Consider the following 14,702-nt stretch of genomic DNA (forward strand, 5'->3'; position numbering starts at 1 on the left):
GACATTTTTTTATTTATTTCCTTAGAGTCGGTGCCCCTACAACTTCATATTGACGGGTGATTGTCCAGCCAGCCGCCACACTCCTCCCTGCAGTCATGGCCAGCGAGGTAAACAATGTTATCATCTGTGACAATAACCATGACGACCAATGTTCCGCGAGGCTGGAGATTGAATTGAAACAGTTTATTTAGCCAGAAAAACACAGATACTGAGTTGATAATTATAACAATACTAACATGGCTGAGCCAGTTGAGAACCTGAGCTCTCTTTTAGGCACCTGATACATACTATACATTTATCTCAAGGAAGTATTATGTAACATTTTGTATCATCTGGAATAGTACAATAGCATGGTGGAAAAGAAGAACATCTCATAGTGTTACCACGGTTATCACTTCAATAATTTCCGATAAAACGGTTTTGATGGTACAATAAAAGCAGGTACTGTAAATATAGTAAGTGTTACAAGAAATATTAATACTTCGACAATAGATATTTTTTTTAGAGATGATTTAAAGGAAGGGAGCGTAGTCTTTGCTGGGATGGGTGGGGGTAAGTTGTTCCATACCTTCACACCATGATATTTTACGGAGGTCTGGGACTGAGAGGAGCGCATGGGGGGTGGTCTTAGAAGCTCTGGGTGCCTTAAGTTGTATCTCTGATTATTCCGGAAATGGAAATAATTATGTCAAGCAAGTGATTGATAGATTTGTAAACAAAGAGGGCACAGCAGTAGGTGTTAATACTTTAGAATTTTAACATTTTCAATAAAGGGTAGACAAAGGGAGGTAGGGGGTGGAGAGAGGGAAGTGGAGATGAAGGAATTGGAGAGAGGGAAGTAGAATGAGGGATTTGAGAGGTTGGGGTAAAGGGATGAGGAGGTAGGGGGGACGTTGGGAAGGAGGAGGATTTAGAGAAGCAGGTATGAGGAATGGAGAGAGGGAGATATGAAGGGATAGAGAGGGGGTAAATGAGGGTAGGAAGGTATAGAGAGGGAAGTAGGGATAAGGTGGGGAGAGGGAGGGAAGGAGATGTGAAGGGTGGAGAGAAAGGGAGTTGAAGAAGAGGAGGGGTAGAGAGGGGGGATGAGAGAGAGAGGAGGGGAGGGAGGGAGGGAGGGATTAGGGAATAGAGAGATGAGAGATGAGAAGTGGTGATGAGTTAGAGACAAACTTTGTAGTACAGTTTGCCTATTCTGAGTAATTCAGTCAGGTCTTGACACTGAGGGTGGTATCACTTCTCACGGCCACGCAGGACAGAAAGAAATACATTATATTCATTAGCAGTATATATAGGTCACAGTCATGTGGGTGATGTCACTGTTCACTGTCCTGCAGGACAGTGGTTCATAAACTGTACATTAGGAGTCATATTCTAATTGAAGACTAATCAGTGTGGGCTAGCAGCAAATTTTGGATAAACAGCAATAATGTCCTCAAGCACCCCTGATTCAATGTAATAATTACTAAGTTCATGACACAATAAGCCATGTAGCCTGAAGTCTTTGACAGTGTCACATTCAATAATATAGTGTTCAAGTGTATGCTTTAAAGGTTTATCACGAAGTTTACATGCTGAGTGTTCCGGTATGGGTACAGCGTTACTAACTTGGCAGATGTGTCTGTATCCTAGCCTAATTTTGGCCACGACTACATCACATTGTCTGGTTCTGTCCTTATGCTGGCTATACCGGTACCTCTTGCCACAAAATTGGTCATATTTACTAATGCTGCAACTGCCAGGTCTCTCTGCATTTCTCACTTCTTCTAGATCAGAGTTCTTGATTCTGACTTGAATGTTTTTAAGTACAGCATTGGACAGGCCAAGGTCACGGTCAACATTTTCTTTCTCACTTGCCTCATTGGCCAGTTTATCAGCACGGTCATGATACCTAATTCCAACATGGGACGGAATCCACACAAATTCGATACGAGAGTTGTTCTCCTTAGCAGTTATAACATTTCTTTTAATATCACAGACAATTTTAGAATAAAACCTGACGGGCTGTTCATTGATTACAAGCACTTTGAGAGTCACAGAATATCACCCCACCTCCATTTTCTTTAAGGTAGTCTGTGGCTAAGTAGATTCCCATTAGCTCAGTTTGTGTTGTGCTGGCCCAGTTGTTCAACCTTTGCCTGTATGACACTATCATCTTCTTTTCTTTGTATATTACAAATGTTCTACCTGTGTTTGTCTGCACAGAACCATCAGTAAAAGCATAACATTCACATGATTTAATACTCTCTATGTGACTGTGAATAGTTTCTAGTGTAATACATCTCACCACATCGGTGTTTAACATTTGCTTACTACCAACAGGAGTGTAATTAATAGGAACTGATATATCCAACCAAGGAGGAATGGCATTAATGGGTTCGTCTGGGGTGATTGGGACATTCAGTTTCAAGAGATATGCAACACTTTTATGAAGCCACGCCCCAAAGAGAGTCTTCTGTTGAAGGTTGTTGATATAGTCAGGATTACTTAAATAGAACAACATTTCAGTTTGAGCTGTAGTTTGGGGACCACTGTTCTTCAAAAGTTTGACACAAAACATGGTATTAAGTAGAGCTATCCTCTCAGATAAGGAGGGCAGCCCGTCCTCTTTCCTCATATTTACAATTCTGGTTGATTTTGGGCAACCTAGAATGATGCGCATGGCTTCATTTTGTACTACATCAAGGCTGTTGAGTTGTTTAGAGGGAATGGTTACAAGATGGAGAGCATAATAGTCAACTACAGATCGAATGAAGTGAAGATAGAAAGTACGAACATAGGTGATGTTAACTCCATAGCTCTTTCCAACAAGGGTTCTGAGGGGTTTAATGCGCTGCATTAGTTTGGCATGAAGGTTGCCGACGAAGTTCGCATCATTCACATCAATTCTAAGATATTTACAAGAGCTACATAGTTTCAAGGGCATGTTGTTAATGTTAAAGCTAAGAGGTAGAGGGTGAGCAGGATGAGGATTGAGGACCCTCGTCTTGTCAACAGATATTATGAGACCACATTCCACAGACCTCTGACCAAATACATCCAGCATGGCTTGGAGCCTGGGCTTGGTCTGTGTCATAATGCATATATCATCAGCATAACATATTACACTTCATTCGGCTGAACTGGAATGTCAACAATAAGCTTGTGCATCAGTATATTAAAGAGCCTCGGACTTAACACTCCTCCCTGAGGCGTGCCAAGATCAAATGCTCTCATTCTGGTACTTTTAACTCCCCTAAACAGAACACTGGCATACCTGTTGGACAGATAACCCTTTATCCATGTCAGGAGGTTACCTTGGATGCCAAAATTAGCTAGTTGATCAAGTATAATGTCTCTATTCGCTACATCAAAGGCTGATTTAAGGTTCTATGAAGGCTGTTTGTGTCTTATCTTTTGAGTGAACAAGATATTCTGCAAAGCATGTCTGTGTGCTGTGCCCGGGCATGAACCCATACAAATTAGGGGCAAGTTTGTCTTTGACTTGAAACATGAGAAGGTTGAGAACAACTCTTTCAAGGACTGTACACATGCAGGATGTGAGTGAAATGGGCCTGAAGATTGGAGGGTTAGCTTTAGGGATTGGTACTATGTATTCTTGAGTCCATGTCTTAGACAGAATACATTGTGTGAGGCTCATTTGATACAGGTCAAGCATCCTCACCAGGGGTGGATGATTCACTTTTTATTTGTGCTGTTATTAGTTTGTGGTGAGTTATAGGAATCTGGTCAGTAAAGTCTGGTGAGGAACAGGCTATTTCAATATTGAAGCCCCCTATTAATGTGTGTGGCTTTAAGATATTGCTGTATGTCTGGAGGCAGGGAAGTGATTTGTGACACACTGGACCATTGGTCTAGTAACATGTCAGCATATTCTGCAGGTCTGTGATGAAGTTGGACTGGGGTGGGTGACTTGGTAATGGCTCTAATTTTGTTCCACACTTCTGCTAGAGTGGTTGTTCTATTAATACCCTGTAAGAATTGTTCCCAATAGATGTTTCTCACCTGACCTTTGACTTCACGAAATGCTCTGTTAGCTTTGAGGAATGCCAGGAGGTTTTCACTAGTTTTATTTTGCTTGTAAGTGTTGGCAGACTGTTCTACCTTCTCTCCTTCTTTGATGAGGATAGGGTCATGTGTCCACAGAGGTGGTTTAGTGCTGGGAGTGAGGGGTGAAGGGATGGAAAGGGACGAAATGAAAGGGGGAGGGGACCTGGAGGGGATTATAGAGAGGGATGGGAGGGAAGGGTGAAGCATGGCACATCACCAAATAAAGGGAGTGTAGGTAGGGGGTGGTTGGGGGTAAAGGGGGAACGATACACTATCAACCATCAATAACCATTAGCTGTCAAGAATTATGTGTTTGGTGGCGATGGTGAGCGAACCCTTCTGGGGATTTATGGTCAAGTAACCCAGCCAGCAGCAGCGCTCAAAGGGATCTCTGTTTCTCAATGTATTATTATTAGCTGTCATCATGCAGATCACCGCCCCTCAAGGCATTAAACGGCGGAGACATTACAATCAACCTCTTTTATGGATATTACTGTATCCGAAATATCATCACCGTAATTGTTTTTGTTATGATCTGGAGAAGTAATGATTATATCCGTGTTGTGTGACCCGTTTTTCCTCTTAGATTAATAAGTAGAGGTCATGTAATAGAGAAGATCGTTATTGTGGGTAGTCGTATACTTCCTGGATTGGGTCGTGTTTGTATCTCTTTCAGAGAGAGAGACTCTATTGGCCTATACTGGACAGTCCCGCTTACACCCAACCCATATCCATCCAACCTATGTTGGAAAGTATGTATATTGTTTTAAGTCTTGTGAGGCGTGAGGAAAACGGTGAGTGAGGTGTGAAGGAGGCTGAGGGTTCTACTCTCTCTCTCTCAACTCGTTATGATATATAGTATTTTGTTAGATTTGATTAAGTCAGGTTAGATTAGATTAGGTCAGGCTAAATTAGGTTAGGATTAGTTAGATTAGTAATTAGACCATTCATTTATAAGTTGTGTATTAAGATTATGTACGAAAACGATAGCCTCCAATATCCAGACTCTTTTGAATTTACGAACATACATACATACATACATACATACATACATACATACATACATACATATATACATACACACATACATACATACACACATACATACATACATACACAAAATCAAATCAAATCAAATCAAATAAATACATTCACCTACGTATATAAAAAATGAGAAAATTTACCAATATTTCAATAGACATATACACACAGACCGACACACAAACAAGAAGACCAAACAAAACAACGCCTCCTCAGAAGTTCCTGTCGCTAGATAAATCTATACCAGCCTCACATGGCGGCCTTCAAAAGACTCACCTGGAGTACTGACGCCGGCCACCTCAACCACACAAAGACAAAGATAATGATTGTCTTTACCTGTGGCGGGGAGGGAGGGAGGGAGAGAGGGCACCGATTCTTCCCTCCCTCACTCCTCAAAAAAAGGCGGATCAAGGGGTGTTCCTGGGGGTCCGGATCCCCTCCTTTCATCAGAAAATTCCAATACTTTTCTTTAATGCAGTATTGTACTCAGACATTTTTGCATAGTAAAAATTAATTACTATTGACCTCAAACTATCTCTTAATATCAAGTGCACATGGCTTCAAAATGGCCTCAAAGTGCCTATGATATTGGTCAGATTTAAAAAAATATATATTTGGGGGGGGCTTACAGCGTCGCCCCCCCCCAAAAAAAAAGAAGCTGAGTGGGCTCTCTTTGCTCGCCATATTCCCCCACCCACAACTTTTTGGATCCCCTTTTGATATTACTGGATCCGCCCCTGCCCAGCTGCCAAAGAGCGACTCCACCCCTCTTCCCTCCATGATAAAAGAGGTCTCGCGTGATATTGCGCTGACACAATAAACTGGAGCTTTTATGTTAGCATGGGTCCTGACCTTGACCTGAGCTGACTTTACCTGACCTTGACCTGAGCTGACTTTACCTGACCTTGACCTGAGCTGACTTGAAATGACCTTATCTAATTTAACTTGACCTGACCTGACCTGGCCATGTTGTATATACCCTACCTTTGTTTTATATTGTCCTCTCTTTCTTCATCTTCCCTTCCTTATTTCTCACCTCCATGATCTTTTATCACCATCTTTCGGTTATTATGCTCAGATGTGTTTGTCCGTTCGCCCGTCCGTCTGTCTGTCTGTCTCCATCCGTCCGTCCGTCTGTGTCCGTCTGTCTGTGTCCGTCCGTCCGTCCGTCCGTTTGTGTTGTCCGTCCATCCTCCGTCGTCTGTGTATGTCAGTCCGTTTGTTCGTCCGTCCGTCTGTGTCCGTCTGTCTGTGTCCGTCCGTCCTCTTGAACTGCTTACTTGTAAGATGATGAGATTAAAGTTTGTATGCGTTTGTCTCCTTTGTATAGATAGTTCCATCTATCTCCTTCAACACTTCCTATCTCTCTGTCTCTCGCCTTTACCATTACTTCCTATCTCTCACCATCTCTCTCTTTCATGTCTCTCCACCTGTTTCCTTCATTGTACATTTTATCTCTACATAAGAACATAGGAATGAAGGAACATGACTAACTTATATGTCTACTACGCAAACAGTAGAAGTATGAGAAAGAAAATGGATGAAATGAAGGCGTTCATCTTCCATTTTTCAGACCATGCGAAATGTTTTTGTTAAGATCTTCCTGTAGTTTTGCGGAGTTCTCGTCAGATTTAATTACACGTCCTATTTTAGTGTGATCAACAAATTTACCTATATTGCTGTCTATCTCCTATATCTATGTCGTTTCTGTATATAATAAATAGTAATGGTCCAAGTACTGAGCCTTGGGGTACTCCACGATTGACGTTACCCCAATGGGATTTAGTGCCGTTAATTCTCACTCGCTGTTTCCTGTCTTGTAACCATGCACTAATCCATTTTAGAATATCTCCAATTCCACGAGCTTCCACTTTTCGTATTAGTCTTTCATGGGGACTCTGTCGAAGGCTTTGCTAAGTCGAGGTATACCACATCATAATCGTGTCCGTCATCCACTGATTCGAAAACAGCTGAAAAGAATGTTAATAGATTTGTGAGACATGAATGCTCACTTGTGAAGCCATGTTGAGAATCATTGATCAACTTGTGCTTCTCCAGGTGATTTCGTATCTCTCTCTGCCTCTCTCCTTCACCGTTACTTCCCTTCTCTCTCCACCTCCTTCACCAGTACTTCCTATCTCACCATCTCTCTCCTTCACCAGTACTTCCTATCTCTCCATCTCTCTCCTTCATGAGTCTCTGTCTCTCCTCCATCTCCATCCCTCCACCAGTACTTCCTATATCTCTCCATCTCTCTCCTTCACCAGTACTTCCTGTATCTCTCCACCTCTCTCCTTCACCAGTACTTCCTATCTCACCATCTCTCTCCTTCATGTGTCTCTGTCTCTCCTCCATCTTCATCCCTTCACCAGTACTTCCTATATCTCTCCATCTCTCTCCTTCACCAGTACTTCCTGTATCTCTCCACCTCTCTCCTTCACCAGTACTTCCTGTATCTCTCCACCTCTCTCCTTCACCAGTACTTCCTATCTCTCCATCTCTCTCCTTCACCAGTACTTCCTATATCTCTCCATCTCTCTCCTTCATGAGTCTCTGTCTCTCCTCCATCTCCATCCCTCCACCAGTGCTTCCCTACTCTATCTCTCCATCTCTCTCCTTCACCAGTACTTCCTATATCTCTCCATCTCTCTCCTTCGTGTTTCTCTGTCTCTCCTCCCCTATCTCTGTCATCAGCATCTCTCCCCTCCACCAATATCCTCCCTTTCTCCCCTGCATCATCAAACCTTTTCTTTTTTTCTTCCTTTATTCTTGTTTTAAAAATTATTTGTCGGTCGAGGGCTGAGAGACATCTAGCATGTTTGTGTGTGGGTCGTGTTGTGTGTTGTGTGGAGTCGTGTTGTGTTGCGTTTGTGTTGGATGTGTGTTTTTGTGTTGTGTTGTGTTGGATCATGTTGTGTTGTGTTGTGTTGCGTGTGTTTGTGTGTTGTGTTGGAGTATGTGTTTGTGTGTTGTGTTTGGGTGTGTTTGTGTGTTGTGTTGGAGTGTGTTTGTGTGTTGTGTTGTGTGTTTGTGTTGGGTGTGTTTGTGTGTTGTGTTGGGTGTGTTTGTGTGTTGTTGTGTTGGGTGTGTTTGTGTGTTGTGTGTTGGGTGTGTTTGTGTGTGTGTTGTGTTGTGTGTGTTTGTGTTGGGTGTGTTTGTGTGTTGTGTTGGGTGTGTTTGTGTTGTGTGTTGTGTTGTATTTGTGTTGGGTGTGTGTTGTCTGTTGTGTGTAGTTGGTCGAGGGCTGTGAAGCATCGGTGTGTGTGTGTGTACACACACACACACAGAGAGAGAGAGAGAGCATTCAATAAAAAAATCTGAGTGATGTAAACATTACTCCGAGGACGACCTGCCTGTGTGAGGTGGATGGGGGTCCTCTTCCAGGTCACTCACCCTCAGCTACCACCTCCTCCTCCAGTTCACTCACCCTCTGCTACCATCACCTCCTCCTCCTCCTCCTCATTTTCCTCCTCCTCCAGGTCACTCACCCTCCTCCTCCAGGTCACTCACCCTCCACCACCTCCTCCTCCTCCAGGTCATTGCCCTCCTCCCAGGTCACTCACCCCTCCACCACCACCCCCCTTCCTCCAGGTCATTCGCCCTCCTCCTCCTCCTCCTCCGGGTCCATTCGCCCTCCTCCTCCTCCTCCAGGTCCTCCACCTCTACCACCACCACCTCCTCCTCGGCCTCCCTCCTTTCTCAAGTCACTCACCCTCAGCTACCAACTCCTCCTCCCGGGTCACTCACCTCCACCACCCCCTCTTCCTCCAGGTCACTCACCCTCCCACCACCACCCCTCCTCCTCCAGGTCACTCACCCTCAGCTACCAACTCCTCCTCCAGGTCACTCACCCTCCACCACCCCCTCTTCCTCCAGGTCACTCACCCTCCACCACCACCCCCTCCTCCTCCAGGTCACTCACCCTCAGCTACCTCCTCTTCCTCCTTCAGATCACTCCCCCTCCACCACCTTCATCAGTGTCGCTCCTCCACTCCGTTATTGCCGTCTCCGCTGACCACTGTTCCCTCCCTGGCGCTACATCACTGTTGTTGAGGAAGGGGGCGTGTCTTGTCCGCCCTCTGTACGTGTTCTGGTTGATGTGGTCCTTGTGTGTACGTGTTCTTGATGATGTGTTCCTCGTGTGTACGTGTTCTGGTTGATGTGGTCCTTGTGTGTACGTGTTCTGGTTGATGTGGTTCTTGTATGTACGTGTTCTGGTTGATGTGGTCCTTGTGTGTACGTGTTCTGGTTGATGTGGTCCTTGTGTGTACTTGTTCTGGTTGATGTGGTCCTTGTGTGTACGTGTTCTGGTTGATGTTCCTCGTATGTACGTGTTCTGGTGATGTGTTTTGTGTGTACGTGTTCTGGTTGATGTGGTCCCGTGTGTACTTGTTCTGGTTGATGTGGTCCCGTGTGTACGTGTTCTGTTGATGTGGTCCCTGTGTGTACGTGTTCTGGTGATGTGGTCCTTGTGTGTACGTGTTCTGGTTGATGTGGTCCTTGTGTGTACTTGTTCTGGTTGATGTGGTCCTTGTGTGTACGTGTTCTGGTTGATGTGGTCCTATGTGTACTAATTCTGGTTGATGTGGTCCTTGTATGTACGTGTTTGGTTGATGTTGTCCTTGTGTGTACGTGTTCTGTTGATGTGGTCCTGTATGTACTTGTTCTGCGATGTGGTCCTTGTGTGTACTTGTTCTGGTTGATGTGGTTCTTGTATGTACGTGTTCTGGTTGATGTGGTCCTTGTGTGTACGTGTTCTGTTGATGTGGTCCTTGTGTGTACTTGTTCTGGTGATGTGGTTCTTGTATGTACGTGTTCTGGTTGATGTTGTCCTTGTGTGTACGTGCTCTGGTTGATGTGGTCCTTGTGGTACGTGTTCTGCTGTGTGTGGTCCTTGTGTGTACTTGTTCTGATTGGTGTGGTCCCTGTGTGTACGTGTTCTGGTTGATGTTGTCCTTGTGTGTACGTGTTCTGGTTGATGTTGTCCTTGTGTGTACGTGTTCTGGTTGATGTGGTCCTTGTGTGTACTTGTTCTGGTCGATGTGGTCCTTGTGTGTACGTGTTCTGGTTGATGTGGTTCTTGTATGTACGTGTTCTGGTTGATGTGGTCCTTGTGTGTACGTGTTCTGGTGATGTGGTCCTTGTGTGTACGTGTTCTGGTTGATGTGGTCCTTATGTGTGTACTTGTTCTGGTTGATGTGGTTCTTGTATGTACGTGTTCTGGTTGATGTGGTCCTTGTGTGTACGTGTTCTGGTGATGTGGTTCTTGTATGTACGTGTTCTGGTGATGTGGTCCTTGTGTGTACGTGTTCTGGTGATGTGGTCCTTGTGTGTACGTGTTCTGGTTGATGTGGTCCTTGTGTGTACTTGTTCTGGTTGATGTGGTCCCTGTGTGTACGTGTTCTGCTGATGTGGTCCTGTGTGTGTACGTGTTCTGGTGTGATGTGGTCCTCGTGTGTACGTGTTCTGGTTGATGTGGTCCTTGTGTGTACGTGTTCTGGTTGATGTGGTCCCTGTGTGTACGTGTTCTGGTGTGATGTGGTCCTCGTGTGTACGTGTTCTGTTGATGTGGTCCCTGTGTGTACGTGTTCTGGTGTGATGTGGTCCTCGTGTGTACGTGTTCTGGTTGATGTGGTCCTTGTGTGTACGTGTTCTGGTTGATGTGGTCCTGTGTGTACTTGTTCTGGTTGATGTGGTCCCTGTGTGAACGTGTTCTGGGTGATGTGGTCCCTGTGTGTACGTGTTCTGGTGTGATGTGGTCCTCGTGTGTACGTGTTCTGGTTGATGTGGTCCTGTGTGTACTTGTTCTGGTTGATGTGGTCCTGTGTGTACTTGTTCTGCTGGATGTGGTCCCTGTGTGTACTTGTTCTGGTTGATGTGGTCCTTGTGTGTACTTGTTCTGATTGATGTGGTCCCTGTGTGAACGTGTTCTGGTTGATGTAGTCCTTGTGTGTACGTGTTCTGGTTGATGTGGTCCTTGTGTGTACTTGTTCTGGTTGATGTGGTCCTTGTGTGTACTTGTTCTGATTGATGTGGTCCCTGTGTGAACGTGTTCTGGTGATGTAGTCCTTGTGTGTACGTGTTCTGGTTGATGTGGTCCTGTGTGTACGTGTTCTGGTGATGTGGTCCTTGTGTGTACGTGTTCTGGTGATGTGTTCCTCGTGTGTTCGTGTTCTGGTGATGTGGTCCTGTGTGTACGTGTTCTGGTGATGTGTCCCTGTGTGTACGTGTTCTGGTTGATGTGGTCCTTGTGTGTACTTGTTCTGGTGATGTGGTCCTTGTGTGTACGTGTTCTGGTGATGTGGTCCTTGTGTGTCGTTCTGGGATGTGGTCCTTGTGTGTTCGTGGTGGCTGTGATGGTGGCGGCAATAATGCTGGCAGTAGTGGTGGTAGTGGTAGTTGTAGTGGTGGTGATTGTAGGTGGTAGTGGTAGTTGTAGTGGTGGTGGTTGTAGGGTGGTAGTGGTGGTGTGGAGGAGGTAGTGGTGGTAGTGGTGGTGGCAGTGGTTGTAGTGGTGGTAGTAGTGGTGATGGGTGGTGGTTGTGAGTGGTAGTGGTGGTGGTGGTTGTAGCAGTGGTAGTGGTGTGGTGGTAGTGGTGGTGATTGTAGTGGTGTTTGTAGTGGTGGTAGTGATGGTTTTGGTGGTTGTAGTGGTGGTTGTAGAGGTGGTAGTGGTTGTAGTGGTGGTAGTAGTGGTGATGGTAGCAGTGGTTGTAGTTTGGTAGTAGTGGTGATGGTAGCAGTGGTTGTAGTGGTGGAAGTAGTGGTGATGGTGGTGGTGGTGGTAGTAGTGGTGATTGTAGTGGTGGTTATAGTGATGGTTTTGGTGGTTGTAGTGGTGGTTGTAGTGTGGTAGTGGTTGTATGTGGTAGTGGGCTGTGGTGGTGGTAGTGGTGTAGTGGTGGTGGTGTAGTGGTGATTGGTGGTGTAGTGGTGATTGTAGTGGTGGTAGTGATGGTAAGGTGGTTGTAGTGGTGGTGGTTGTATTGATGGTTTTAGTGGTGGTAGTGGTGGTGGTGGTGGTGTTTGTAGTGGTTGGTAGTGAGTGATGGTTTTAGTGGTGGTGGTGGTAGTGGTTGTCGGTGGTGGTTGTGGTTGTAGTGGCGGTGGTGGTGGTTGTAGTGGTGGATTTATAGTGGTGGTAGTGGTGGTGGTGGTGGTGGTGGTAGTGGTTGTCGGCTGTGGTGGTTGTAGTGGTGGTAATGGTGGTTGTAGTGGTGGTAGTGATAGTTGTAGTTGGGGTAATGGTGGGTGTAGTGGTGGTGGTAGTGCTGGTTGTAGTTGTGGTTGTAGTGGTGGTGTTGGTGGTTGTAGTGGTGGTAATGGTGGTTGTAGTGGTTGTTGTAGTGGTGGCTGTAGTAGTGGTGGTAGTGATGGTTGTAGTGGTGGTAATGGTGGTTGTAGTGGTGGTAGTGATGGTAGTAGTGGTTGTAGTGGTGGTTGTAGAGTGGTAGTGATGGTTGTAGTGGTGGTAGTTGTGGTAGTGGTGGTGGTATGGTGGTTGTAGTGGTGGTAATGGTGGTTGTAGTGATGGTAGTGGTAGTTGTGGTAGTGGTGGTGGTAATGGTGGTTGTAGTGGTGGTAATGGTGGTGGTAGTAATGGTTGTAGTGGTGGTAGTGGTGGTTGTAGTGATGGTAGTGGTAGTTGTGGTGGTGGTGGTAGTGGCGGTGGTGGTGGTGGTGGTGTCCGAGAGCCCATTCAACAAGATCTAATTCCGTTCCCTGTGATCTGTCGTCTAAGGTTCCACTAGTCAACAAGCTCTGACCCTCCCAGATTCCAATCAGCGGGAACTAATCTGGCGGATTAGTTCCTACCTTCCCGCCCCCTTCCTTCCCCCTATTCCCTTCCCCTTCGTCCCCTTTCAGCTCCAATTATTGTCATCAATCTGTCGTCCACATTAATGATTTTCAACTCATTGGCTGCTTACGGTTATTGGAGGGAGAGGTGGGGGAGGAGGGAGGGGTGGGGGGAGGAGGGAGGGAGTGGGAGGGAGAGGTGGACGAGATATGGGAGGAGGCAGGGATCGAGGAGGATAGATTACTCTCTCTCTCTCTCTCTCTCTCTCTCTCTCCTCCTCTCCCAGGCCTCTTCCATCATTCCTCCCTCCCTTCAACTCGAGTACTTGACCTTCCGAACAAGCATAATTTTTCATTATCATTTATCTCCCCATTCTTCTCCCTCCTTTTATTCTCCTCTCTCGTCTCCTTGCCTCTCTTGTTATCTCCCTCTCCCCCATTCTACCGCTCCATCACTGTCTTTGTCTCTGGTGAACGAGATTCTTTTCTTCCTTCTCTGTCTTCTTTCTTTCCTTCCTCCCCTGTTTTCGCCCCTATCTCACCCTCATAACCTTCTCCCTCCCTCCTCCCCCACTCTCCCTCCCCACCTCCCTCCTCCCCTTTCCCCTCCCCTCCCTCCCTCCCTCCCTAGGCTCACCAACCAATACTCTGAATTAACAAATCGTACTTGAGTCTCCCATGAAAAAGTTGCAGATAAAAAAGAAAACGGGACGATTTATGCAACCCGGTTTATATACGTATGTTTCCTGGTCATGTTTAAGTTATTATTAAAAATGGGTTATGTTATGAGGTGGACTGATGGGTGAGAATGTTTTTTTTTATTTGGATTTTGATGTTTAATTTTTTGGCATTTTATTGTTTTTGTTGTTGCTCTTATTCTCATCTTTATCCTTCCCTCTTTATTATATTCCTCTTCCTCCACTTCCTTCACTATCTCCCTTTCCTCCTCCTCTTCCTCTTCTTCCTCTTCTACCTCCTCCCCAATTACTACGTTCGACTTGCCTCAGGGACACCAATAACACTAATTAAATACAGGTGTCACCTTTCTTACCTGTCGTCCAGTATACAGGTGCCGTGTAGTATCCTCTTTACTGTCGTCGTATCGGTGTCTGTCGTCAGTATACGGTGACCTTTCTACCTGTCGTCCAGTATACAGGTGTGACCTTTCTTACCTGTCGTCCAGTATACAGGTGTCACCTTTCACTGTCGTCCAGTATACAGGTGTCACCTTTCTTACCTGTCGTCCAGTATACAGGTGTGACCTTTCTACCTGTCGTCTAGTATACAGGTGACCTTTCTTACCTGTCGTCCAGTATACAGGTGTCACCTTCTACCTGTCGTCCAGTATACAGGTGTCACCTCTTACCTGTCGTCCAGTATACAGGTGTGACCTTGTCGTCAGTATACAGGTGTGACCTTTCTTACCTGTCGTCCAGTATACAGGTGTCACCTTTCTTACCTGTCGTCCAGTATACAGGTGTCACCTTTCTACCTGTCGTCCAGTATACAGGTGTGACCTTCTTACCTGTCGTCTAGTATACAGGTGTGACCTTTCTTACCTGTCGTCCAGTATACAGGTGTCACCTTTCTTACCTGTCGTCCAGTATACAGGTGTGACCTTTCTTACCTGTCGTCTAGTATACAGGTGTCACCTTCTTACCTGTCGTCCAGTATACAGGTGTGACCTTTCTACCTGTCGTCCAGTATACAGGTGTGACCTTTACCTGTCGTCCAGTATACAGGTGTCACCTTCTTACCTGTCGTCAGTATCAGGTGTGACCTTTCTTACCTGTGACCTTTTACCTGTCGTCCAG

General features: G+C 45.7%; 1 protein-coding gene across 1 annotated transcript; it reads right to left on the bottom strand.

Annotated features, from left to right (window-relative positions):
• Positions 1-2,776: 2,776 nt before the first annotated feature.
• LOC121867636 (putative uncharacterized protein DDB_G0291608) lies at positions 2,777-11,384 on the bottom strand (the record flags this gene model as incomplete). Its single annotated transcript, XM_042367651.1, has 3 exons — positions 2,777-2,888; positions 3,024-3,067; positions 9,177-11,384. Coding segments are annotated over 3 exons (2,364 nt in total), but the record flags the coding sequence as incomplete, so codon positions are not given.
• Between the last annotated feature and the right edge of the window lie 3,318 nt (positions 11,385-14,702).

Source organism: Homarus americanus, unplaced genomic scaffold (assembly GCF_018991925.1).
Source record: "Homarus americanus isolate GMGI-L3 unplaced genomic scaffold, GMGI_Hamer_2.0 scaffold4022, whole genome shotgun sequence".
Taxonomy (NCBI): Eukaryota; Metazoa; Arthropoda; class Malacostraca; order Decapoda; family Nephropidae; genus Homarus; species Homarus americanus.